The 26,052-nt window shown below is 44.9% G+C and overlaps 5 protein-coding genes across 5 annotated transcripts; 1 reads left to right on the forward strand and 4 right to left on the reverse strand.

The window, feature by feature from the left end:
- Positions 1-219: 219 nt before the first annotated feature.
- Positions 220-2,638, reverse strand: LOC128720005 (digestive cysteine proteinase 1). Its single transcript, XM_053813651.1, has 4 exons — positions 2,510-2,638; positions 1,765-2,085; positions 1,422-1,679; positions 220-1,339 (listed from the first exon to the last, which is right to left on the reverse strand). The coding sequence occupies exons 1-4, from the start codon at positions 2,550-2,552 to the stop codon at positions 318-320; spliced, it is 1,644 nt and encodes a 547-aa protein (XP_053669626.1). The 5' UTR covers positions 2,553-2,638; the 3' UTR covers positions 220-317.
- A 1,370-nt stretch (positions 2,639-4,008) lies between these two features.
- LOC128730191 (39S ribosomal protein L39, mitochondrial) lies at positions 4,009-5,449 on the reverse strand. Its single transcript, XM_053823223.1, has 5 exons — positions 5,389-5,449; positions 5,142-5,324; positions 4,824-5,066; positions 4,309-4,754; positions 4,009-4,226 (listed from the first exon to the last, which is right to left on the reverse strand). The coding sequence occupies exons 1-5, from the start codon at positions 5,447-5,449 to the stop codon at positions 4,167-4,169; spliced, it is 993 nt and encodes a 330-aa protein (XP_053679198.1). The 3' UTR covers positions 4,009-4,166.
- Positions 5,450-6,237: 788 nt separating this feature from the next.
- LOC128731263 (sister chromatid cohesion protein PDS5 homolog B) lies at positions 6,238-10,691 on the reverse strand. Its single transcript, XM_053824369.1, has 7 exons — positions 10,222-10,691; positions 7,818-10,125; positions 7,613-7,749; positions 7,422-7,516; positions 7,117-7,370; positions 6,705-7,010; positions 6,238-6,616 (listed from the first exon to the last, which is right to left on the reverse strand). The coding sequence occupies exons 1-7, from the start codon at positions 10,689-10,691 to the stop codon at positions 6,479-6,481; spliced, it is 3,708 nt and encodes a 1,235-aa protein (XP_053680344.1). The 3' UTR covers positions 6,238-6,478.
- A 4,621-nt stretch (positions 10,692-15,312) lies between these two features.
- LOC128730192 (mucin-12-like) lies at positions 15,313-20,383 on the forward strand. Its single transcript, XM_053823224.1, has 2 exons — positions 15,313-15,808; positions 18,337-20,383. Exons 1-2 carry the CDS (start codon positions 15,569-15,571, stop codon positions 20,191-20,193), a joined length of 2,097 nt encoding a protein of 698 aa, XP_053679199.1. The 5' UTR covers positions 15,313-15,568; the 3' UTR covers positions 20,194-20,383.
- A 102-nt stretch (positions 20,384-20,485) lies between these two features.
- On the reverse strand, positions 20,486-25,000 carry LOC128720531 (centrosomal protein of 131 kDa). The gene is made up of 6 exons (XM_053814204.1): positions 24,974-25,000; positions 22,595-24,848; positions 22,250-22,526; positions 21,087-22,163; positions 20,722-21,015; positions 20,486-20,618 (listed from the first exon to the last, which is right to left on the reverse strand). Exons 1-6 carry the CDS (start codon positions 24,998-25,000, stop codon positions 20,486-20,488), a joined length of 4,062 nt encoding a protein of 1,353 aa, XP_053670179.1.
- Between the last annotated feature and the right edge of the window lie 1,052 nt (positions 25,001-26,052).

Consider the following 26,052-nt stretch of genomic DNA (forward strand, 5'->3'; position numbering starts at 1 on the left):
TAAATAAACAACGTTAAAACAAAGTACGTCATGACTTTTCTATTACCAAACCTCTCTTCTACAATAGAAGAAAGAATAAACGTTCCAAATGATCGAGCCGACATTGAAGTTGCCTTGGAATTGTTTTTCGAACATCCGTTAAGTAAACAAGACGTGCGAAACACACGAGATCTATTCACCTTTTGTGGCCCTGCAGAAATACGCGAAGCACAGTTTGTTCTGAGGATGCCAATATGGACACTTTTTTTTATTGTAAATTCATTCAAATCACTAACTAAAGCAAACTCCACCCCACCGGGGAGTGGCTCCCGTGGGCCTTACATCAGCACGTAAGTGGCATCGGTCGTAAGGCCACAGTTGTTATCCTTAACGGCCATCAGCGCGTACCCATCGTTGCCCCAGTAGTTGGACCACGAGTTTTTGATCAGCCAGTAGTCCTCCCCATTAAGTTTACCGTAACCGACGGCCAGCACGGCGTGATCAAGCTGATCCAGCTTATTCTTGCACTCTGGCTCGTAGTACACACCGTTCGAGTAGAAGCTGAACGACTTATGCCCGGCATCGATCGCGATCGAGAGCGGACCGTGCTTGAACAGTGCCAACTTGAACGCGTCCGAATCACCCGACGTTACGTTTACCCAACCGGTGATCTGGGCGTACAGTGTCATGTTTTGTACGTGACAGTATCCGTCCTGCCCCAGGTAGCCGCCATATTCGTCCTCCATCGGGACACCACCGACCTCCATCATCCACTGGTAGGCACGGAAATCTTCACCACCATCGCAGCCATTATTGCCATAACCCCAGGAGCAGTCGATCAGGGCTTGTTGCGAGAAACGCACCAGTTTCTGCGTTTTCCGGAAGTACGCACCCTCGATATGACCGATCGTGCCAAAGGACCAGCAGGACCCACACACGGATTGATCCTTCACCGGTGTCACTGCACCGCTGATGCGCCAATCCCAGCTATCGGGCAGTTCGTTCATGTGCAGCTGAGTATCGTACGGGAATGGTTGGCCACCGTTGTGAACGCCGGACGACCGGAAACCACGCAACGCCTTCATTTCCTCCTCCGTCCGATCGGCTAGATGATTGACGGCCACGGTGAACCCACGGTTGGCGCGATTATGCGAGTGAATGTAGCGCAAGTTCTGCCGGAACACGTCCAACCTTCTCTCGTGCTCCTGCTCGCTGGCGTACGACTTCCTGTGCTTGTTCTTGAACCGCCCGAACTCGTTGTGCAGATGTTCTTCTGAGTGTGGATGCACGAACTCCTGCATCGGGTTAAACGTGGCGTAGTGGCCATTGCCGGGTCCCGGGAAACCAACGCACGGATCGCCTTTGCGGGAAGCGACGATAAAATTGAGAAGTGAAAAATCAAACACCAAGAGTAAACCGACTATCGCAGGCTGTTCACTTACTCAGCTTCACCTCGAACACATCCTCGGGAATGTCCTGGTGATCGTACGAGTCGTAATCGAGATAATAGTGATCGTAATGCGAACCAAGCAGCGTATTGTAGCCCTTCATCTCGTACCGCACCGGGATCGGCATCCGGGACGCAGGATACTTAGGGGATTTGACATAACGCACCCACAGCGTGTACACGTTTCGTTTCTGGCCAACGAGCTGAGTAAGGCTGAACTTATCGCACTGATAGCCGGAGCATTCCTCGGTGCCTGCAAAAACCAAAAAAAAACGCTTTCGTTTAAAGGATTCCCGCTACCGCTTGGGGACGACTGCCCCGTGAGTCACGCCGCTTACCCATCAAGTTGAAGTCCTTCACGTACGGCAGGATGCCCTGCACGTCGATCGCGTTATCGGCCGTTCCGTTGACCTGCAGGCAGGTTTCTTTGTTCAGCAGGCTTTGCGTCGTGACCGGGGCCAGCTTAAGGCTGACACCGTAATCACCCTGCTTGGTGAGCTGATACGTTTTCACCATCCCACCGTAGTAGTCGATCCGGGAGCGTCCATTCGTCTTATCGTACCAGGCGTAGAACGGTTCGTTGATTTCCGCGTACGGTATGTTTAACACGCCACTCACCGAATACACGTCCGGCCATCTTGGTGGCTTGGTGCCAAGCGCTGTGGATGAGAAAAATGCACACAAAACGCTTCATAGAGTGCCCCCTTAAATCGACTGCAGTCGAAAGGGAAACCCCTCCTGTTAAAGAAGGATTAGATATCGCCACGTGTATAACTATAGCACATCGCCGCAAAAAGAAAGCAAATGAAAGGGCTTAACATGATCTTCCATTTTGTTTTCGAAAACCAGCCAAACCTGACCGATCATTCGATCATGCGCCATTGCAGAATGCATAATAGTGTTACAAAAAAAGAAAGGAATCAACCGTGCGAGGTCGTCCCCAATCGCCGATGATTGTTCTTGCAAGCCACAACGCAATAAGGGGTCACTTTAGGTCAAACGCAACACCAGACGGCTGGCGATGAGAATGCTTGGTACAGGCGAATATTAAGTGCACTATCCAAGTGGCAATGGCTTACTTACCAACGGCCAGCGTGCAGCCTAAAACTAACAGCAAGAATTTCATCACAACACACACAGTAATAAGTAACGACACAACACAACTAATCCTATTTGCACATCGGTCAGAACATGGACATAGAAATACGTCCTTCCTTCTGGACGGCAACCGTACGATTGACGTACCTTGGCTTCGAACCGTCTATAAGAGCCGAGGTTCGTTTCGCCAGCAGGATTCGAATACGGAATAACAACCGAACGGCAGAACACAATGCGTAATCGAATGGCGTGCGTGTGTCTCTCCTTCTCTCGTACGAACGGAGGCTGATTGAAATACATAAGGGGCCATTATCTCGGCTAGCGTATCAGATGCTTCATACGCCGGCTGCATCTCGGGGCGATCGTCGACATCGGGCTGGAATTGGGAATGTTATTCCCTTTTTTACAGGGCTTCGTGTTGGCCCAGCAGGGCGCAATGGAATAAGGAACGAAACCGCACGCAATCGGGCATAGGCATAATTGCTTTTTCAAAAGGATTCCCATTTTTTGTCGAAACAATTATGAAAGAAACGTAAAATATTTTCTAATCCCTTGTGGTGTGTTGGCACCGGAACGGCCTGTTCTTCTGTGTTGCTTCACGCGGTTATTTCTCACGTGTTTCACATTGGTGTCCTAAGAATTATGGTTCTCCGATTCTGTTACGTGCATCCTGGACCTGCGCAAACTGCAGAAGAACAATTGTAAACAACACACATTATTTGTATTGAAAACAGTTCAATCTGGCTCATCACACTTATTTTGCATTAAAAATAAATCAACGTGCATGCTAGTTTAAAACCTGGAAATACAAGTTTATTTGGTCCGATTACCTTTCTGCTGTTATGTTCCCCTGTTGTTTTGATTTATTTCATAATGTTGGAAAAAGAAAAATAATCTCGAGCAATTTTACGAATTTGAAACAAGAATATTTTTCGCAGAAATACCAGGAGAGCATACCAGTTACGAGGTATTGACGTTTGAAAAATATTTTGGACGCAACCGCCATTCAAACGTCTTATTCAATTTATGAAACATTTCAAACCATTTAAGACGTTTCAGAAACGCTTTATGAAACATTTCAATTTTGAAATGTTTCGCGCCAGTTTAAAAAGCGTCATGTATGACTGAGTTTTGAAACTATTACACAGCGGTTTCAAAATACTGTTATACACAATTTCTACCAATCGAGCGAGAAAAAATTAGCCTCCTAGCTGGTATGCTCTCCTGTTACTTTTGCCTCAAATTTTCTCGATCTGCCCGAGTGATGTCGACCTGTTTTTTGTACTTCCAAAATTCTTTTGATGACGTGGTAGTTTTTGTACCGATTCGCCGACAACCAACAACGACAACTGATGTATCTACCATACCACTGTTATTTACTGATTTCGGATAATTTATTGATTTACTTCACATGCTTCGATTTGTTACTATTATATTACATGATAATAACCGAGTCAGCCCGGGATAAGGCTATCTGCGGCTGTTGGGAGGAAATGCCTTTCAGCTCACAAAAAATTATCCAAATCTAAATACGGCCAGGCCGTTCTTAAATAAATGACAATAACAATTACATGATAATATAGCTGGTTTCATTCATTAACATGAATTTTATTGAGCTCCATACACTAGTTCATTATGCATATTAGGCTACCTGCTCCGCAACGGAGTCCTCAAAAGGCTCATTTGGTAATTTGGCTGAATTCTACAATAATAAATAAATAGATAGAATTGTTAACATTGTAATATAATACAAACTAAACAGACGCGGAATGCATTAAACTTACCAGCTTTCTTGAGCGTTTTTCTAGAATGGCGTACGCAAAATGACTGATGCGCAGTACAGACGGAAGCGCAACACCCTGCATCCGGTAGAAATACTTTCCATTTTCGCTTCCATCCTTGATAGGATGCGCTGCTGAGATCGTACAACGGCCTAACAGTCCTGTCGAGCTCATCATTGGACCTTTGCTTATATCCAAATGCTCACCTACTCTGTAAACTGTCACCTGACCATTGTTTTGAGCTGCAACGGACGGTATTTGGTCACGCTTGAAGGGATTATCGCTGAACATTTCTGATGCTAGGTCGCAGCTCACGTCCAACCTTTCGATCGGCAAGTCTTTCTGCGAAAGCTTTATCATTTCGATCGATAACGCTCGCAACTCGGCAACGGTTGGGTTCCAGTGTTCTTCGTTTAGCACAATGTCATGTACAAAGCTGCCCGATTTGACTACAATTCAGATTTGATGGATCTTTATAAACTACATGGATCTTGACTAATTAGCGAGCTGCAACTTACTATTTGGTTTGGGAAAACTGTGCAGATGTAAACCGGCTTCCGGTTTGAAGCTCGACTGCAGAATTGCGCCAAGCAGAAACGAGCAAGATCGCCAGAACGCCTTATTAGCGATGTGTGGCTCGGCAGAGTTGAAATTGAGTAGCTGAAGGGTGCAGGAATCACGTAATGGTCGGCGCATATCCCACGGTGTTTTATTGTCAAGCAATGCCAAAGCCGATTGGCGGCAGTATTTCTCCCCAATATCTAAAAGACAAGTCGAACCGAAACATCAACCAATAATTTCTACCCTTCGCATGCTTAGTATAACACGCATCTTACGTCTAGCGCAATCGTACGGTGTGGAGATATCGCGGTTCATCACGAGCGTCGTATCGTGCGGCAAGCCAAGATATCGGACTTCAATTTTCTCGATTCGACCCACATTTTCCCGCTGTCGCCTCTGTTCATCAGAAAACAGCTCGCTTGCCTTTGTTGACACATTCGATGCGACAGAGTAATGTTCTGCAAACGAAACACTACAATAAATGATATAAAATGTATGTGATTTCAACATGATTGTACAAACTTTTTATCACATGGTGCAGTAGCACTGCTGTGGATCGCATTTGTGCAACTTTTAACGGCATTTTTTCACTTTTTAGTTAGAACTTTATCAAAAAATGTGTGTTGAATTAAATGCCGGGGCTCTACTTATGTCACGTTTGTTTTGAAACGAATCGTCGGACAAACTCCAAGATTACTAGACACAACATGCGTTATAAATCATTGAAATATTTCATTCACAGCCCAGCACTATTTAAAAATTGTACTTCCATTGAAAGCAATTCATTACGTATATTATATTGCGATTACTAAACCTATAATTACGAAAATAGGTTAACAATACCGGAAACAAACCTTTATACACAATAGCCATTGAAACGTCCTAAGCTTTTATTGAAATATTTCATTCAAAGACTAGCTCTATTTTTAAATTGCATTTCTCTTTTTTAAAACTCATTACATTTAAAATGTTATGATTATTAAATAAAGAATTAACAAAATTAATAAACATTTCCGAAAACAAACCTTCCTCCATAAGAGTCATTGGACGTCGTAAGCGCTCAATGAAACCCAAATCACTAGGAACAACATGCGTGATTCTTTTTATTGAAATATTTCAATATCAATATCATCTTATTTCTCAATATCATTATTCTCAACATCATATTTACAAAATAATTTCTACCTTTTAATAATCATAACATTTATCATATTGTGATTATTAAATCTAGAATTGGAAAAATATGTTACTAATACCGAAAACAAACCAGCCACTCACTTCAAATTCAAATCCATGATCCCATCCCATTTGTTTCTGTTTGTACTCCATTTATAAGCAGCATTGTTTATTAGCATTCAGCGTTCTGCATTCTGTATCATTTTTATTAAAGAAACTTTCAAGATATTCAGATTTATCCATACATTTTTTTTCTTGCTTGCCAGCCTGAGTTTGGCAACTTAGTGCTTGAGCCGGAAGTAACGATTACTCCGTCTTATATCTTTGTCAAACCGCGCTATCCAGTATTGTACATAAATAACTTAAACATTAATTCTCCATCTTCTTCCTCAACAACAACACACCAACATCGGCTGAAGTTGCTTATGCATTGCTCTTATGTGCTGTCGCTGTCGACTCCTTTATGTGCTCGTTTCGATGGAGGTGGACCTGCGTCCTCCTCGTCCTCACCATTATGGTCACTATCGTCGGGTGTTGGTGGACGAACTGTTTTCGTTTTAATTTTGTTCCGATCCTGAATGAAGTAGAAAAAAAAAGCAATAAAATAAATTATTATAGGTTGATGCATTCTAACGTTCATTGCCGTAGTCCTTTGGGCTTACCGATGATGATGCCGACGAGCTGGAAGCAACCGCAACTGTTACTACTGTAGAGGATGAAGAGGATGGTTTGGTTTTGGCTCCAGTTGCTACACTCTTCGAGCTGCTAGCGACAGCAGTGCGACCTGCTCTATCTGTTAAAGTGTACATATCGTCGGGAATGTAATAGCGTATGTTGTTAAAATCTTCCGGCTGCGATTGGAAGTACATCGAGGGAATGCGTGCCTCGACCGGAAACTCGCGCATATCGTAAAAGTTTAGTCGAGTGAGTATGAGTCCCATCGCAATATCACAAATAGCCCATAATTTCTGAACGAGAAAAGAGAGACAAAATTGGGTTCAAATATCGTCTGTCGACGACAACAAGACTTCTAACGCCGGTCTTACTCCGCGCGCTTTTGTTCTTTTCGCTCACATGATTGGTTTCTTCGTCGTCCGGTTTGAGAGCATCCTTGTGGTGTTTCATGCGTTCTATCAAGTTCTTGTAAAAACCACAGCAGAAAAACTCCTTGTTTGTCACGAGTGGTTCCAAGACGAGCCAGAGGCACCGTTCGATCTGACGCAGCTGAACTGGATCTGACGGTCGCGTAAATTGTGGATCATGCGTCAAAACCGTAACGGCGAACACGAGCATGTAATCTGGTAGAATGTGCGGCAATTGGCTCATGGCTCGCTCGACTGTATATGGAAGAAAACGATTAATATTATACTATCGAAAGCTATAAGCAACAATCTTACCTGTAGCAAAGGTTTTAACGTATTCTCGACGCCTGTTGACATCGGTTTCGATATTGGACTTGATTTGACTTAACAAGCTGGCAAAATTTTTAGAAAAAAATCATTTTAAGTATCGAAATCTAGTAATAATTCTAATCAAATCTTTCCTGCAAATGCTTTTTTGCTTGCCATACCTTTGATCGGTTTCTCTTCCGCCGAGCGCATAGTAGCCCATAAAGTCAAGCGGAAGGCACTTGTGCGGAATACCCTTGTTGAGACCTTTGTGTAACTTCTTAACGAACGTATCACGCACTTCCGGAACTGGATCAGTCTACGGAAACAAAAAAGAACAAGGCGTGCGTATAGAAATGCGTGATTTACTGAGGTAAACAATCTTACCATAAGCTGTGAAAGATTGTAAAACTGTTCTGCAATGAACTGATCCCCGACGCCTTTCTGTTCGCAGATTTTCAGCATAGCTTTACCAGCGCTGAGACGCAACCAAGACTTTTCAGCTGCGGAAAGAGCCCCACCTTGCTCAAGCAAATCTCCCTTCTTACTTATGAATGCGTTCAACATGCGGAAAGTTTTTTGTGCAGACACGACGTCTTTCTTGAGTCCCAACAACCAGCGAGCCATAGTTTTGAGTCCTTCAACCTTACAGCGAGTTTCTTCTGGCAGCTCTTGCTCATCGCACCATTCCTTCGACGGTACGTTCGTACGCCCGTCGGCAGTCTCCTTCACTAACAGTTCCTTTACAATCTTGCGAGAGATGATGTTCTTTATCTGCACGTGGAACTTTTCGGGTAAATTGTACGCAATGTGCCCGAGTGTAACGATCGCAGTGCGGTAATGCTCGCTCTGTGGGTGAAGTGTTTGCTTCAACCCCTCGACAATCTCCGGAAATATATCGATACTAGTGAGATCAGTTCCGGATCCTTGTAAATCATTGCCACTACCGGCGCTACCCGTCTGCGTATTAACAAACATGCACCGAATCGCATGTTTAGCTTGTTTCGGTGTGCCAACAATTGCAAATTCTTTGCACAGCGGCGCTAACTCTTTCAGGATGGCCGGATGAGACTCGATCAGTGCTTTGTAACGCCCAAGGTATGTGAACGCCTTTAAAACGTACGGAGCGACGTATGATTCGCCGAATGAGAGCAAACCGATCATGTGCCGCAAAATTTCATCATGTTGGAAATGCGCCGAAAATACGTACGCCAGCACGGTTAACAACTTGAGGCCTCGTTCGCCTGCCGAGTCCGCAGGCAGACTAACTTCTTCAATCACCTCCTTGACACCATTCATACACTCCTGTATCAACTCGATCAGCACGCCAATTGATTCCTTGTCCACCATCACCGATGCGATTCGTTCGAGCAACATCTTAACCGTGTTGTAGTACGTATTGGTCATAATTGGTTGACCAAGCTTCTTCAGTACTATTGCCATGGTGTCGGCACACTCCTTACACGAAACATCGCGCTTCAATATGGTCTCCATTTCGACGATCAATTTTGGATCTTTGCGCATCTGCGCGGAAAATTTAACCAGAAATTCTTGTGCTTTTATGGGATCAGGCAGTTGCTTAGCAATGTTCGTGCATTTGACATTCATCTCTTTCTGAACTGCCGCAGATAAGTCCTTCAGTCGGTGCAGCTTAATCCAGTCGGCTACGCTGCGTCGTACTTTCAATTGATTTTTCTGCAACTCAATGAAAGCCTTTGTGGCGTTGTCATCGATCGTTCCAAGCAACTGATAAAGTTTCTTCATTCGATCCAACGCTGGAAGCTGATACGGCACGAGACAGGTGATCAACAGTCGTTCAACCAATAAACGATCCTCGACTCCGGTCATGTAATACCCGTGTAGGATCTTGTCTTTGATCCAATTGACCGACTTCTTAGTCGTCGCTGGCACGTTTGTGTCGCTAAGGTACTTCTTGTAGATCATAGCCAACCCATTCATCGCCTCCTTGCGTATCTTGTACTTTTTATCTAGGGTACGTTCCTTCACAAACTCCAGCAAATCCTCCGACTCAGATACGATTTGAAGATCACGCTTTGCTGTCTCCACAATGGCCATCACAACCTCGTAGCGAACAGTTTCGTCCGAGTCGTGCTGTCGAATGCGCAGAGTGTCTATAACATCTTTACGTAAGCTCGGATGGTTGATCAAGAAGTGCATCGTACTCTGAACGCACTTGATCCGGATTGGTACCGCAATATCGTAGAACCGGCCTAGGAACTGCTTCCACAGCGGCCCGTACTGCCGAGCCAGTGTAGAACCAGGCTCAGAAAACATCCGTGCCAGCGTTGATACGGCCTTCAACCGTTCAGCTTCCTGGGTCGATTTTAACTTGCACTCAAGCTGCGGCAACACGGACAGCAGAATGGTCGGTGTGATTACGTTCAGCTCATAGATCACGTCGTAGATCTTCGGCATTATCTGGTACTGCTTTTCGTTCTTATCCAAAATCAATATCTGATTAAAGAATGCCTGCGTATATGCCTCTAGCCAGTGGGCCGTTTTTATGATAAGCTCTTTGGCAAGCTCGTAAGCGTTGCGCTTCTGTGTTCGGAACGGTTCTACGATGTTGATGTATACTAAATCGAGCAGATCGTATGAAACTGAGTCCGACTCCGTGATAAGCGGTGCAAGGACATCAAGCATAAAGGATTTAACCTTAGAGCTGTGCTCGTCACTAAAATGAAAATAAAAATATTAGTAGGCGATCAGCGATTAATCATCGTATGCCAGGCGGATACGATGTTTCGGTATAAAACAAATGATACTTTACTTGACAATTTTAAACATTAGGCTAAACAACGTGCAGAACACCTCCTGGCAGTCCTCGAGCTCGAAGCACATATTGAACGACTTGACGTAGGCCAAGTTTTCCAGTAGATAAAAATAGCGTTTGAATGCTGGGTCCTTTGGATCGCGCAATCCATTTAGTTGGCGGATCAGAAACATAAAAATGCCTTTGATCTGATCCTGATCCTTGTAAGGTGCTTCCGGTGCATACACACGTAACACGTCTGCAATACAACAGGCAATGAGAAGCTGCACGTCGCGTGAAGGATGCTGCAAAAAGAAGTCATCCGCTAGGTGCACAGCCAGTGGAATGTACTGCGTGTACATGCCGTCCTCGTCCTGGCCCATCGCCTGCAGCGTGTGGGTAAGTGTTTTGAGTCGACGGATTAGCTCATCCTGCCCGAGGTCTTCGTTAATCGGACGGCATCCGGCTGGGTATGTAATGTCAGCCATTTCGAATCTCAATACGAAACAAACAAGCGTGCAACGGCGCCCACAAAGGTGAAGTGTACCCAACTAGTCAAGTTTTTTTTTCTGAAAATGTCCAAGGCAAGGCCGCAATGGTTGTCTCTGGAACGATGCAATCTATCCTGGTGAACGACTACATTCGGCTCGCTCGAATCAAACCAACGCACATTATTCACTTTCAAAACTAACAATCCACCTTTCGTTTAACGTTCGCCCAGAGAGTAAACAGAGATCATTCATTAACTCAACGCGCCAAATTGTACGGAGCGTCCACAGTTCTTCCGGATCTTTCTAAAGCGCCAATACGATACTGGCGCGTACGCTTGGTATGCAGGATGACATGGATTGTTTTGCAGCAGCGGCGCTGTGGCGTTATTTGGCGTTCTTGACTGTGTCATATAAAGGCATACTCAAAAAATGCCTGCATAGAAGCCATTTCATCACAATTATTCACACAAAAAAACAATGGCTAAGACGCGAATATTTTCTTTACGAATTGTTTATACCAAAAACCATATAGCATACAGGATCAATCCCATCTACTCTGAAGAGTACGATTGTATCATAGAAACTTCTGGCCGCACCGACTGAACCACCGTGTACCATCGAATCTTTTCACAAGTGCTTTAACGCATTAAAACCATAAACAACACGCATTTCTTTCACTGACAAAAGTGCTTATGCTCGAAACCGCGTTTCCTCCTAGAGGAAAGAAAATAATCAAACAAAAACCGCCCTAACGAAAATTGATCCTTGCGTTCTGCTTAATTTGCCGTTTTTCTGCTTTGGTCTCTTCTGTGATGTTGGTTTTCCTTGTCTCATTTTCCCTCGCAATATATGCGGCAGAGTAAGCGAGATAGCTCAATAGCTTATGATTTCGCCGGTTGGTTCATCACCCTTCTCGTTTTCTCATACCAAGCGACTTATGCTGCGAAGGTTGGCAGCTCTGCAGGCTTGACAGCTGTTTGACAATGCCGAGCTGTGGAAATGAAGGAAGTAATTTTAAAATGTCTATCATAGAGAAAGGCTCTAATTTTACATGAAATTTGAAATAGGAGCTTCATCTGGCTTATTTTTATTATTTTCTGTTGTTCTATAACTATAGTTAAATTTTAAACATCCATTTTTTTTAACCCATTGAGTTGATATATAAACGTCATGTTTTATGCTAAACTGTTCGAACGTATCATATGAAATATATCCCATTCTTTGAACACTATTGACCGTTATTGACCAGAAATCCATTTATTGACCAGCTCGCATCAGAATTGTTTAAAGGACAAATTGTACACTATATTTGACTATTTAAAATTTCCTTTCCGGCGCAGAACAGCTGAACTACGGTCTCGGGTTTTTGTTGGCTTCAGATTCACGCCGGCCCTTATGTCGGCCAACAAACGATCGTTAGTGTCTTCACTGGGCATGGAGTCACTCGGCGGTCTTGTCCAGCACTTTCCCTTAGGACTGGGTCCTTTCAGCGGTCCACTTCCGGGACACAATATCGGCGGTGGAGGTGGTGGAACTGGACCGGATAAGGGTGGTGGAGCCGGTGCTGCCCCTTCTTGTTCAGGTGAAGCCATCGGAATCGATGTGACTCTTTTTAATGCCCTCGTAGCACTGATCGACACTATACTGATTCGCTTTGCTTTGACCAAGAAGAGTTCAATTCTGATAAGCAAAAGTGAAATTTGCTGCAATTTTTCACTAGGATTGAATGTATCGAACGATCCACCAAATCTTTATCTTATCACAATCACGCTCAGTACTCACGCGCAATGATTCATATTGCTATCGACAAAAGGCAACGCCTCTTCTCTTAATGGATTTCGTACGACCTGCACGATGAAAGCGATCCGTCTGCCGTCCGAGGATTCATCCGCATCACGAAGTCTGCAGAAAAAGCGACCATTCTCAAACACTGCATCCGCTTACGTGTATTTCGGCATCTTGAAAAAGTGTACATATGTACTGTCTTACATACCCCGCCTTGCCTACCCTTTTGAATGGGCTTGATTGTAAACGCAATGTAATTAACTCCCTCTCCGAAGATCGAGCGCTAGAGTAGGTAAATCACGAACCCTGAACATCTCATCTCGAATTGGTTGCGCACAGAAGGTCACTTATGTTTCTCTCGCTGATTCGTTTAATGCTGCTTTTTGTTTTTGATGGTTTATTTATCAATTTCGCTTCCATCCTAACCCAAAGCTCCGTTAAGCTCAGCTTCGTAGGCATTCCTAAGCTTCGATGCAGTCGTTCGGTTCATGGAATGCTGAATCATCATGAAATTACCAAACCGCTGATGCTGCTCGGTTCAATTATTTTGGGTTGCTATGAGTATGCAGATCGACAAAAATTTGTGGATTCAACATCCCAAGAATAAGACGATATAGACAAGCGAAATGAAAAGGTGAACGTGAGACAACATAAAAAAGGGACCACAGACTGGGTGTCGAACTGCGTATGAGTCACGGATAAGTTTTTGCTTTCAAACGCATTTTTACGACCGCCATGAATGGACGTTATTTGGTCCAACCAAATATTGAAGCCAATCCACAGTGTCAAATAAATCAGCATTTAGGAAACCCCCCTCTTAACAAGTATTCGTAGCACGCAACGAACGTGATGTTTTTCCATTTTCAAATTTGGTTTGGCTGTATATTATATGCACCACTATATGCAAATGTGTAACGCAAAAAAATCCGTGACACAACCGTGATAAGAACTCCTTGAACTTGCCATCGATCAATGCTGACTATGGAAGCATTATTAGTTGACTGATAAGTGAACACGTGTAGGTGTTGTAACGCCTTGCTCATATCGCCGGTTCAAAGGAAGCTCCTTTTGCGGTGCTCTGATTACAGTGACATCCTCAGAGGTGTATCCTGGAGGGATAACTAAAATGCACTACATATTATACAATCCGTTTCGCTTAGATTGTCACTTTCATATGAAATAAGAAAGAAACTATATAGAAGAGGTAATAGGTAGGCAGTTTACCTTGAACCCAAATTCAACTAAAATCGTGCTGCAGTTTTTCTGTCGGCGAATTAAGTTGTTTAAATTACACTATTTTTAAAGAAAAATGGATCTTTAATTTAGTTGAGAATGAAATGCCAGCTTATTCTCGAAGCATATGAAGAGTTCAACACTGTGCTCTGCTGTTGAAGAGCAAAATGTTTAGAAACAAAACGACGAGGTATAAGTAACTGTTTACAATGATTAATAACCATTGACTCACAGGAGAGCGAATGTTTTTTTTGCTTGTGTAATATATTCATCAACTGTCGTCGCCACGCGGTCAACCAGAGTCTCAGCCAGGGACATGTCGCACAAACGCCATTGCCGGTATCAATGTCAGCACTTAACGAAGCTACGAAGGACATTCAATGCTTGTGCCACAACTGTATAAATTGGTTTCAATCCTTCATTTAATCAATTTTCAATGCTTCCAGCTATTAGAGTCTCATAGCTTAATGTGTCTTTGCACCTCTAACACCATCTCGTAAACATACGTAAGCCACCAACAACGTCGGCTTTGTTCTTGTATTCCATGTCAGAAAGCTGAACGCTTTTGTCGTCCGCAGAAGAGGCTCCGCGTTCATTTTTATTTTGGCTAAACTTAAAAACAACCCCTTATGATATGCTGCGCGAAACCTGATACAGATGATGAATCACCCTCTAGTGGGAAAGGCATCCCTTCCGGGCCAGGGGCTTGATGGAGGTCGTGCCGGTCCAGAGACAGGGTGCTTTTTACTCATGCGATCGTGAAGCTCACAAGAGAGTGAGAGCTCCAGCGAACAGGTTCCCCGGAGTCGACAGACAGTTTCAACAGTCAACGCGGCCAGATCGGTCACAGCATCGTGCGCGGTTGAACACGTGGGGAGACTAGCCCGATGAAAGCTACCCCGTCGAACAACCCTAGTTTTTGGGGGTTGATTTTTGCCGACCAACTTAACGATCACTGCTCCGTTTTCGTAGACGATATTTGAGGCGTTTATTACCGGTCTGCCAGTACCGCCAACTTTCGCTAATTTGTGTAACAAATGTAGCCACCGGTTGGGAATTTCGTTTCTCCTCCTGTGCGGAACGCGCGCACTCGCGCCAGTGTCGATAGGAGTGAAGTTGAAGAAAGGAGTATTGTTTTTTACCGCTGCGCAAGCTTGGAGAAAAACACGGAATGTTAAGCATCCTCCCTTGCAGCACCACCCACCGCTAGCCCATTCGAAGGTGCTCGGCAGTGGGAAGATAAAAACAACCCCCACCCACGACGGGAGAGGCAGGAGGAACTACACCAAAGATAAACAGTGTTAAACAGACTGAGAAGCGATAGGAAAACTCTTTCACTCTCACAGGACGAGCTGTTGGCTGTACGAAATCGAAAATCGACCTGTGCGTTTGATAAGATAACGCTTATCTTAATGCGAATCCAATCTTCAACCGAGGAAGCGGTTGTCGTCGGTTCACGGTGGAAAATACGTGCGTTGAAAATCGTCGGTGTAAGCGACCGTGTTAGTCGCGATTTTGTGTCTGCCTCGCGTTAACGTGTCTCGACGTGCTTTCGTGATTCCGTGAAGAAAGTGCGTACATATCCTGAGGAAAGGGGCAGGATCTCCCGCGAACCCCCTGGGAGTGCAGGTGTCCAACGTGAGCGAGGACGAAGACTGGAAGGCTCTCGGTGTACGAGCTTAGTGAAACCCCACTGAGCTGTCAGTGTCAAGTGTTGCGACCCGGATTAACAACTTAACCCCAGTTCATCAACCCGAACCCGGGCTCTCGATCATCAAGAGCATACTCGTTTCTATCGAAACCCTTGACGGCGATAGGATCAATCATCAGACCCGTAGTGTCAGCGATTACCGACAATGGTTCCACCGCCACCACCTCCACCACCGGTCTCAGAGACCCAGGTGGTACCCACGGAACCCCTGATCGGTACCGCAGCGTCCCCGATGGGGTCTCCAAAAGCCACTGCCAGCAATGGAGGGACCAGCTCCGTCGGAGATCATAACGATCAGCTGATGGCGGCCATTCGCAACGGAGTTAGCTTGAAGCCAGCCAAAACGAATGATCGCAGCACCCCTGGATTTATCAAGCAAGCCAATGTAAGTTAATTGTCCTTTTAGGACACAACCCGTGCACGGTGAGTACAATCACTATTTTGTTAACACACATGTCCGCCAATGAGCGAACAGTCGTGCCTGAACGGCCTACAAAGTACGTGATGGCCGGGACCGGCAATTATCAGCGACCCACCGGTGGCTCCCTTTCGACCGTGTTCAATTGAGATGTGTTGGTTTATTTATTTATGTTCAACCCCTTCATGCACGTGTGCATCCGAGAGGCGAATTAAGGTCGCGGTCGGTTTCATCTTTTACAACCACTCTGTTCGGGTGCTTCAGCGGATGCCCTAAGGGGGGAAGCAAATTCCTACCGTTTGAAGTGTATGTTTCACACACACACACCAATCGCACACAGGTGTAAACATCACATCTCTCTTAACGGGCATAAAATTGGAGGAAAATTATTGTAAAAAAAACACAGCCGAAGTAAAGCATGTTCAATTTTGAGCTTCCCTCCAAAATGTTTGTTCCGCTAAATGCACACCTGTTCCGTTGACCAAGGCGAGTGCGGTCGGTTCGGTTTTTTTTGCTCTCTCTGAGCTTTTTTGTAACGATGCGCGATTCGTGATAAAATGCTAATAAGTTCCGACTGGAACTGAGAAAATCCCAGCAATGCCTGGCTCATAGGCACGCCGCCATTGCCGGATGACGTCAACTTGCCGGCAGCCCGAGGCCAGCCAGGTCTGGGTGGATCGTTTGTTTTGGATTGGCTTTGAACACATGTCGCATGGTCATTTGAATGTGAGAAGGTACTCGTTAGTTACCTGCTGTTGCAGGATTTTCGGCAAGAACAGCATGCACTGGCAGCGCAAATTGAACTCCGAGCGGTAAGGATTTACAACGACCAAGCTCATTATCCCTCGAGTTTATCGTTGATTTTGCCGACTTAAACTCAAACGTTACTACAGATAAGCGTGTGTTGCGCAGTAGGGCGAACCCTTGAGCCATGGCAGGTGGAGCTGGTTAATCATTTAATCCTTCGCGGAGAATTGTACGATAATGAAAGAGTTGGATGCATTTTTCAAACCCAACTATCAATTAGTTTAGGAACCAGGTGAACCGAATAGGCTAGATTGGGGCTTGTTAGCCGTGGTTCCAGTGTTCGTTCGCATACAACGAGACATCCATGGAAAACCGAAAGTTTCCAACTCTAACCAAAACCCTCTCTCATTTGGAGCGCCATCTCGTTCATCGCAAACAGTCAGACAATGGGAAAGCCAACGTGAGAAAGCCTGTGGAGGGCATGGGAACATCTTGCCTGGCATGGAATCGGCCGATATAATGTAACATTGTGTTCACGCAATGCCGACGCCAGAATTGCACGTGCAAAACAAAGAAAGCTCCGGCTGCAAGCGCTTCCGGATGAGTGGAGACAACCGTGCCAGCCTCCCAGTGCCCGAAGGCCACCGCAATTCTTTTCTCTAGACTGAGACCTCTCCTTTTCGTTCCATTCATCACGGTCGTTGGCGGAGGATTTCTAATCTGCAACCAGCAATCGATGGCAATAGATTTCTCTTCGACGTACATGTCGCATTGTCCTAGACACTGTGGTAACCTTGTGCAGCAACAAGGAAGCTAGTCAATACACCATTAGCATTCCTAGACTCATTTCTGTTTCAACTCACTAACGTAAAGAGGTACTTCCGTGCAGCATTCTTTAATGATTTTGTACCGAAGTGTCCCAGGAATATTCAAAGCGAAAGATTTTTGGTCGCACCCATTAAACCATCATTTTATTACACCCCACGCGCACCACCGATTTGCTCTGTTTTTTTATCGATAATGATCGATTAACCGCGCGACTCTGCAATCTACTGTAAAAAAGTGCCACGCCATAGTGACGCATGAAAACACCGCGGTCGGCGCTCAGTTGTAAAGGCAACGAATCATCTTTACTCTAAACGGGCAGGGGTAGATTGGTGTCACCTTGCCGATAAAAGGATGGAACTGAAATGATAAAATTCCTCACGAAATGAACGTCAGGAATGTGGTTTGGCTAGTGCGCTTGGTCACTAGCTGTCTAAAGTACATTTTGAAGCGATTGTTTTCGTTCAATACTGCTGTGTAGTTGCGCGATGATTGGGAACTTCCCGCTGTTCAGAGCGATATGAATCATTGTGTGACACTCGGATACTTCACCATCATCACCACTTGTCAACATGGCTCAGTGGAGGGCGTGGCATTCGGATGATGATGCAGCGGTGCATTTGCTTGCACAGCTTGAGTAACTTAGTACACACACTGCACCACTAGGAGCCGTAGCGCCAGCGAAGCCACCATCAACCTGCATTATATGATGGCTAGACACGTGCTATTTCAATGGTTAGAAGCGATTTATACATTATTTTATAGAGTGATGAGACGCAATTGTACTGCTTCACAGTTTTGATACATACTGGTTTGATACATACTCCTCACATAAACTCACATTTAGTAGATCATAATTGAAAATTGATGTTTTTAAATTGATAGCCATCGAGTAACGAATGTCCAATTTGTTCCTCTTTTAGGGTGTGCTGCATAACAACGGAGATCCAGTATCACCAGGCGCATGCGACAAATCGGCCTCCATGGACGAGATGAAGGACGCCCTTCAAGCCGAGCTGCGTAATACACTGAAGCGAAAAATCAAGATGCAGGACCTCGAGCAAGGGGACTGCCGAAAGAATGATGAAATCGAACGGTCGATCGAGAGCTCCCGCAGCGAGGTGCAGCTGAAGGTGAACGATCAATCAGTAGCCTCGAACAAGGACGTTTCCCAGGTGGAAAATCCTCTAAAAACGATCGTCGATATTGTTGATAAGGAACGCAGTGTTATCGTTGCCCCGACCAAGCCACCAAGTCAATCGCCGTCACATTCTGTGGTTTCTCCATCTCCATCTTTCACCGTAAATCAGCCGCTTGCGAACGGTGTTTCCACTCTAAGAAAGGTTTCAACGTCTCAAAATCCTATCGAAAATGGCAATACCATTGTGATCAATTTTAATAATACTGCGGGAAATAATCCGTCACCCGTTACGGTTTCGCCGAAGGGCTTGGCAGTGGCCAATGGTGTAGATAAAAGGCCACCAGTATCGTCTGGACACGCCACTCCTGCTTCAACGGGCAAATCGATCTCGAGTGGATCAAATGGATCTTCGGCCACCGGTGGCGTGCCGAGTTTTATCTCTAAAGTAAAAGCTAGTCAGAATGCATCTTCTGTCAAGGAAGCTACTACAACTATCGGTGTAGGGGTTAGTAATTCTACGAAGATGTCAAATGGAAACTCTGTCACGAGTACAGTTCCCATCGCGAATGGCACAAGCAACAATTTCCCGAAGCTATCTACTGCATCGAGATCAGTCCATGAGCCGGGCAAATTATCAAACGGAATGTACTACTCGAACACACTTCCAAGAGCAAAACCTACCACATATTTGCCGACAACCGTCGTACCTGCTGCGTACACCAGCACCGTCAAGGTTTCTATTGGCAGCTACGGGGCTGCTGTGAAAACGGCTGCTGACACTTCTGGTTCGGTAGTACGGAATGGAAAACCTTCCAGTTTTGAGCCGCTTACTATAGATACTAGCCCGAACGGGGCAGGGAGCTCTACAAACAGCACCGCATCGCCTACTACGCCTAAGGAGCTTCTTTCGCCTCAGGTACGAAATGGCGCCGCTTCCATACGACCGTCACAGATTCGAACACTGACTAAAGCCGGTAGCGTTGTGAGCCACACAGATATTCTGGAAACATCGAAACCAACTCCCAAGCTGCCGGTGACACTGGTTGAACCTGCACCAGTACTGACAGCAGCTGCAGCCGTATCTCCACCACCGAAAACACCTGCGAATGTTGCACCTCTGTCTTCGACGAATACGTCCCCAAAGGAGCGCACGGGTCTCTTCGAGAAGGTGAACAAAGAACCCCCGAAAAGCCCACTGAATCGTTGGGCAGACAGTAGTTCCATTTCCGGAGGAACAGCACGTAAGCTGTTGCTTACTCACGGAAGACCTAATTTTACCATCAAACGATCGGTTTCACGCCAGGGATTTGATGTAGACGTTTCAGACTCAAAAAGTGACACCATCAAACCCGTATTCCGTATTTTGACGGATTTGGAGAGGATGGAACAGGAGCAGGAGCAACAACAGCAAGGAAATCGACGGCCAAGCCAAGTGGCCGTGAGCGATAACCAACAACAGCAGCAATATGTATCGTTTGCAAAGGATCTCGCAAATGCTCCAAACAACCATCCGGATATGGTCGTTGTGACTAAAACTATTCCCAATTCCGAAACCTCGTTGGATCCGTTTTTGACAAACCTGAAAGACATAAAGATCGATATCGATGAGATGAAAGTGGTCAACACTAAGGAATCCTAGGAGAGCTGCGACTTTGCTGGTTCATAAGATGAACTAGTGCTGGCACACTAGCTTTAAAACAATGTAACTTCATCGGGAAATGCCAGGTTTCCTTACTAAGAAAAAATGGCGCAATAATAGCATAGGCACGCATGGACTATTCATTTGTTATGTTTGTAAAAATGTTGTGTGTTTTGACTGTTGTGATTAGAAACAAACAATAAATATTCGAAATATTATAATCCTAGCAGGAGTCTATTCACGATGGGATTCGTTCAGTCGTTTGTGTGGTTTGAGGGCAGATATTTTGCTGTTATTTCGTACAATAATCCATTCGCTGCTGCCGGATTATTGCATCCTGTTTTAAGCAACGCTCCTTCAAACCCGAGATATCCTTCTGCAATGTCGCAATGGAAGCATCCTTCTTCTCTATCGCTTGTTGGACTCTGGATGAAAACAAGAAAATTGCATTATATTCAAGCACTCTAATGTAACCACCATCTGACGCACATTAGAATGATCATTGTTTGTAGGATTTCTAGGACTCACCTGAAATAAATGCGCTCTATTTCGCGCTCTCTTTCGCGCTGCATATTGGTTAAATCCTTTTGCACCTCGCGGCGAGCCTCTTCGCGCATCGTTTCCTTCTCTCGTAACAAATCATCGCAAAGCTTTTTCGCATGGTCCAACTGGATGTCGGTTTGCTTGGCCGTGGCTTTCATGTTCTGCATTGTTGCCTCCATCTCGGCAAGCTTCACCCGGGCGTCTTGGTACTTCTGTTTCAGTAACGCTTCGGAAGCCTCCGATTCCTTCTGTTCAGCTTCGTGTTTTTCTTTCAAACGACTGCAACCCGAAGCCAAGATTTGCATGAGTAAGTGCACAAAAAGAGTCATACACATACGGCAAAAGCTTACCTCATTTTGGCATCGAATTCTTGTTGATACTTTTGGGTTTCTGCATCAACCTTCGCTACGATTCGATCGATCTGTTGATCCCGTTCGATGCGACATTGCGCCCGGATTTCATTTTCTCGCTCTTCTAGCTCCGTCTTGGATTTTCGTTCGTGCTCTCGTTTCCAAATGGCAAAATCTGACTCAAACTGCTTCTGCAACTTCGCCAACTCATCCTGGTGTTTCGTTTCGCGCTGTTTCAACATCTGCACGTACTCTTTCTGTGCGAAGTCTAGATTTTTCACGTTCTCACGCTTCAACTCCTCCAGCTGCGTTTCAGCGTACTGCGCTTTACGTGCCGCTTCCTTCTGAAGGCGTTCCTTTTCCAGATCAAACTCACTCAACAAATGTTGCCGTTGCTGTTCGAAAATATTGCGTTCTTCGTTCACTTGTCTATCGAATCGCTCCAGCAATGCCTGCCTTTCCCGCTCGACTGTAGTCTCCCGGTCCTTAATCAGCCCTTGGCGCATGTCAGCTTCTTTCTGCTCGAATTGCAGCTTCAACTCCCCCAATGCGCACACCGTTTCGTCCTTGTGTTGTCTTTTCAACTCTCCGATCTCCTTTTGGTGGGATGCCGTCATTTTGTTGATCTCTAGCTCCAGCCCCTTCACGGTTAGCTCCTTAATTTTCTTCGTGTTCTCGCGCATCCACTTCTCGCGACGGATCTTTTCCGCCGCTAGAGCCGTGTCACGAGCTCTTTCCAGTTCCGTCTTTAACCGGTGCTCCCAGCTTTGGTTTTGCGAGTCCAGGCGACGCGTCAGTTGTGTGACTTTGTCACAGAGACCCGATTTGTCCTTGATCAACTGGTCGATGAATTCCTGATGTCGGCCTATGATGTCCTCGTAGTGTTTCTTCTGGTCCTTAAGCTTTCCCTGCAGAGCGCACTTCTCCGTGCGTATTGCCTTAGCCTTGTCTGCCCGGACGGTAGCAATGTGATTTTTTGAAAGCTGCATTGCATTGCTAAGCTCGTTGGCACGGAGAGAAAGTTTGATCACCCTTCGGGCTAGCTGATGCGGTGGAAGTTCCAGTAGGTCGTTCATTCTGAAACATATTTCATGAACATATGAACAATATATTTCATATACTCGATACCCTTCGGTGTCCTTTGCTTGTTTCTTTGTACTCACTTTGGGACAGCTTCGATGTAATCTGGTTCGGCTACAAACTCCAACTCGGAGCGGTCCGATTCCGAGGGTATCACTCCTGATGATCCACCGGTACCTTTGTACACACCTTTTTCACATTTCAGTTCGACTTGATCGAGGTACGAGAACAAATCCTTTACCTTTCCTTTTGACTGCTGATCGCAGGGTTCGTCTTCACATCCAGAGCTTGCCTGGGAATCCCTACAATCTAGGATGTTGCTCAATCTATACTCAACTTCGTTTTTCAAAGCCTGAAAATCTGTAGGAAAAATAAATTAATAAAACATAAAGGAAATTGACATCAAATGTACTATGCTGTAGACTAACCTGACTTTTGTTTGGCACTACTGCTAATAAGGGATTCATCGTCACAGTTGGACTGAGTGCTACTGACAGCCTCGTCGGGCTGTCGAGGAACAGAATCAAAGTTGACAGCAAATCCCGGCGGACGACCGGTAGAATCGGGAATGTCGATAGTAGATAATCCCCCCGTAGTTGAGCATTTTCGTTGCGGTTCATCTTTTCGAGCGTCGTCCAACACGCGCACATCCCCCACGACGGGGAACGTATCCTCGTTGCAGGACATCCAGCTCACAACCTTGTCCATGTGAAACTCGGATATGTTACTATCCTCTCGGCATAGACTGGATGAAAATTTACCGGAGCCGGCGCTTCCGTTCAAGCTATCCCCAGTATTGCTGTTGTTTTGCTTCTTGGCATTCCTTAGAATCGACTTGTGAGTATCAGCTGACTTCGGTTTCTCTTTTATGTTTCTCTTCGATATCAACGCATTTTTTGAATGTCCTGACTTACTTCCAGTGGTACTGCTGCCACTTCCGCTAGCCAAACTACTAGCACTTGCGTTCACAATGTTTTGCTCCTTCACTTTAAAGTAGTTCTTAATGACCGAGTTTGAACTTCCATCCAGACGATTTTTATCACCATTCGCAGTTTTTACTTTACCAGTGGACATAACCGACGAGGGAAATTGTTTCTCTTTGGGTCCGCTTTTGATAGATTCGTTGTTCAAGTTGTGCTGAATTGTGTCCTCTTTTTCATCGGAACATCCACCGAGGTCCCGAACGAGTGGAGGACCGTTTCGATTCTTGGATTGCCGCGTAGGAGATTGTTCGGTGATAATCTCGTTGATACACTCATAGTATTCATTGATGACGTTTTTCTCAAATAAACTCGACTTGCATTGTGAACGTTCGAGCTCAATATCCGTATCATCAGTGGTACTCTCGATCGCCTTCGTGGAAGACGAGTTGGCAAATAAATCTTCCGGAGTGTCGGATGGAGTGAAACATTTTGAATCATATTGCTTCGATGGCATCGTGACATCGTCCTCATTTCGAACGGCCATTCGTAGTTCCATATCGTGCCGTCGGTTAAGATCCTCAATTTCCTTCTTGTAGTCTTCTATAATTTTGTTAGACTCTCGCACATCACAAACTGATGATGGTGATGCCGATATAGCGGAAACCCGCTTTCCCAAGGTTGATTTACCGTCATCACACTTGGTTTCGTAGCCTGAGCTTGTGGCGATATCTTCGTCGAACTTCACGCTTCCGAATCGTACGGCGACTTCTTCGAGAAGTGAATTTTCTTGGAACATTCGTTCATCGTACATTGAACCCATGTTTTCTCCCGTGCCAGTGATAGATTTTTTGCCTTTCTCTGGACCAACAGTTGTTTTCATCTTGTGTGCTTGCTTTAATGGTGCTTCTTTTTGGCAACCAAACTCGTTATCTTCGAAATCACTATAGTCTATTTCGTATGGGTCGTTTGAACTGAACGAAACCCTCCCGGGTAGGTCGAGTTTTCGAGGCTGCTTTTCTGGAGACACATTGTTCTTTTTTGTATTACCACCGGATGTAATTTCGATAGCTTTCTGGGTAAGCGGCAAGGCGACCATTGGTAATGGAAGAGATCGTTTTTTCTCTTCCCGGTTAGCGCCAGTTGAAGGTTTGGCTCGCCAAATTCCTTCCAGCTCTGCCTCGTTGTTAGACTCTTGGGTATCTTCCATATCGTCCATGGTGCTGTCTCCCTCGTCCTGGTCTCGGTCGTCCTCTTCGGTGCTGTCACGTTGCGTCCTTAAACGCTGACCCTTTGTCTTCGAAGGTACTTTCGTTTTCCCTCCCCCACTTCCAGATCGTTTGCGGCACTTTGTTTTTGCCACAGGTCGACCACTATTCAACGTTGATTGCGTTTGGTGACGACGCAGCTGAACGCGTTCGCGCTCCGCACAGTTGTTTGCTAAAGAACGCGAAAGAGATTTTGATTCCCAGTAGCGAGGAATCGGTTCTGCAAGGAGATTCTTCAGTAGTAGGCTTGAGGAGGAAGTGCTGCGTTTCGACTGTTGCAGCTGATGGAACGGCGATGTAGGTTGTCGTGGTCCATCAACTCCACTCCCACTCGAAGACGGACGCTTTCGGTACAGATACTGGGTACTATCCGCGGACAACGGACGTCTGATGTACGATCTGGCCCCCGAACAAGGACGGCTAGAGTGTTGAAGCGCCGAACCTGGTCGTTCTCGAAGATTTGTGTTAGATTTCTCGCGCGTTGCCAGGCTAATCTGTTGGTACGAGAATGGCGCGTCAAATGTCACATACCAACTTCACACCATGACCTACCTTGTTGTGTTTGGGCCGTGATCGAACATGAGGTACTTTTGAAACCATTCTTTATCGTTTTTCTCACCTGCGAACCGTATAGACTCAATTCCATACTGATGCAATGGAATGTCCACTACACTTCGTGATAAAGAATCATAACTTTTGAAGAACTTTTCACTGATGAAATTATAAAATAAAATGTGCTCATTCAGAAGTAGGAATGCCCAGGTTGGATGAAACTAGAAATGTTTTGTGTTGAATTGCTGTAAATATGGCAACCGCGATACTTTGGAAAAAGGTTGCCGTTAGCAACATACCCGGAACTACAAAGGTGAGCAATGACAGAAGCGTTGCTAAGAAGCTCGTTAATGGCCGTTTTTTCAACCACAACGGTCATCTAACGGACCACGTGCTTGAGCTGAACGCTCGAACGATGGAGACGCAATGCTGTGCAGTAGCTTATGAAAGAGTATAGAAATGTAATAAATGAGTCCATAGGAATTCATGCATATTTTAACTTACCTTGTGACTGAGGTAAATAATGGATTAAAAGTACTAATTAGAGTGGTCTTATTCTTGTTTTGATAACTCGTATGCTTTGTAAAGCACCTATTATTACACCTTTAAATTAAATTCCACTAAACCACAGCAATTTCATGGACAAATTCATTTTCTTTCAAAACAATTTTGATCGTAGAAACTAAAGCAAGCGATTATCTTTAATATAACACAATTTTTTATATAAAACATTTTTTTACAATTTACTGCAATCGTTTAATCAGTAGAACGCTTTCTGTTGCATCGATGCAGGTAGAGAGAACTTAACTCGTCAAAAGAGTAAAATCATCGCTGACAAGAGAGAAAATTCATTATAGTCAGGAGAGAAAAATAACCACATGCGTCGTTCGTCTGCAAAGACAGGGTTGTCTCATTTTAAACCATATCTAGCTAGCCACATAGAAAACTGTAATTGAAAGAAATACGTGTTTGAAGAATGAAAATTTCAAGTGAAAACAGCATCACAATAATATAAAATTCATAGTTTTAGTTCAAAAGCATATATTCCCTAAAGCCAAATTTTCGAAAAGGTGGTGAGTATATTTCATAAGGATGCATTTTTGAGTGTATTAATTGACAATTTTTATACCACTTTACATACACGAA

The sequence above is a fragment of the Anopheles nili genome, chromosome 2 (assembly GCF_943737925.1).
Source record: "Anopheles nili chromosome 2, idAnoNiliSN_F5_01, whole genome shotgun sequence".
Taxonomy (NCBI): Eukaryota; Metazoa; Arthropoda; class Insecta; order Diptera; family Culicidae; genus Anopheles; species Anopheles nili.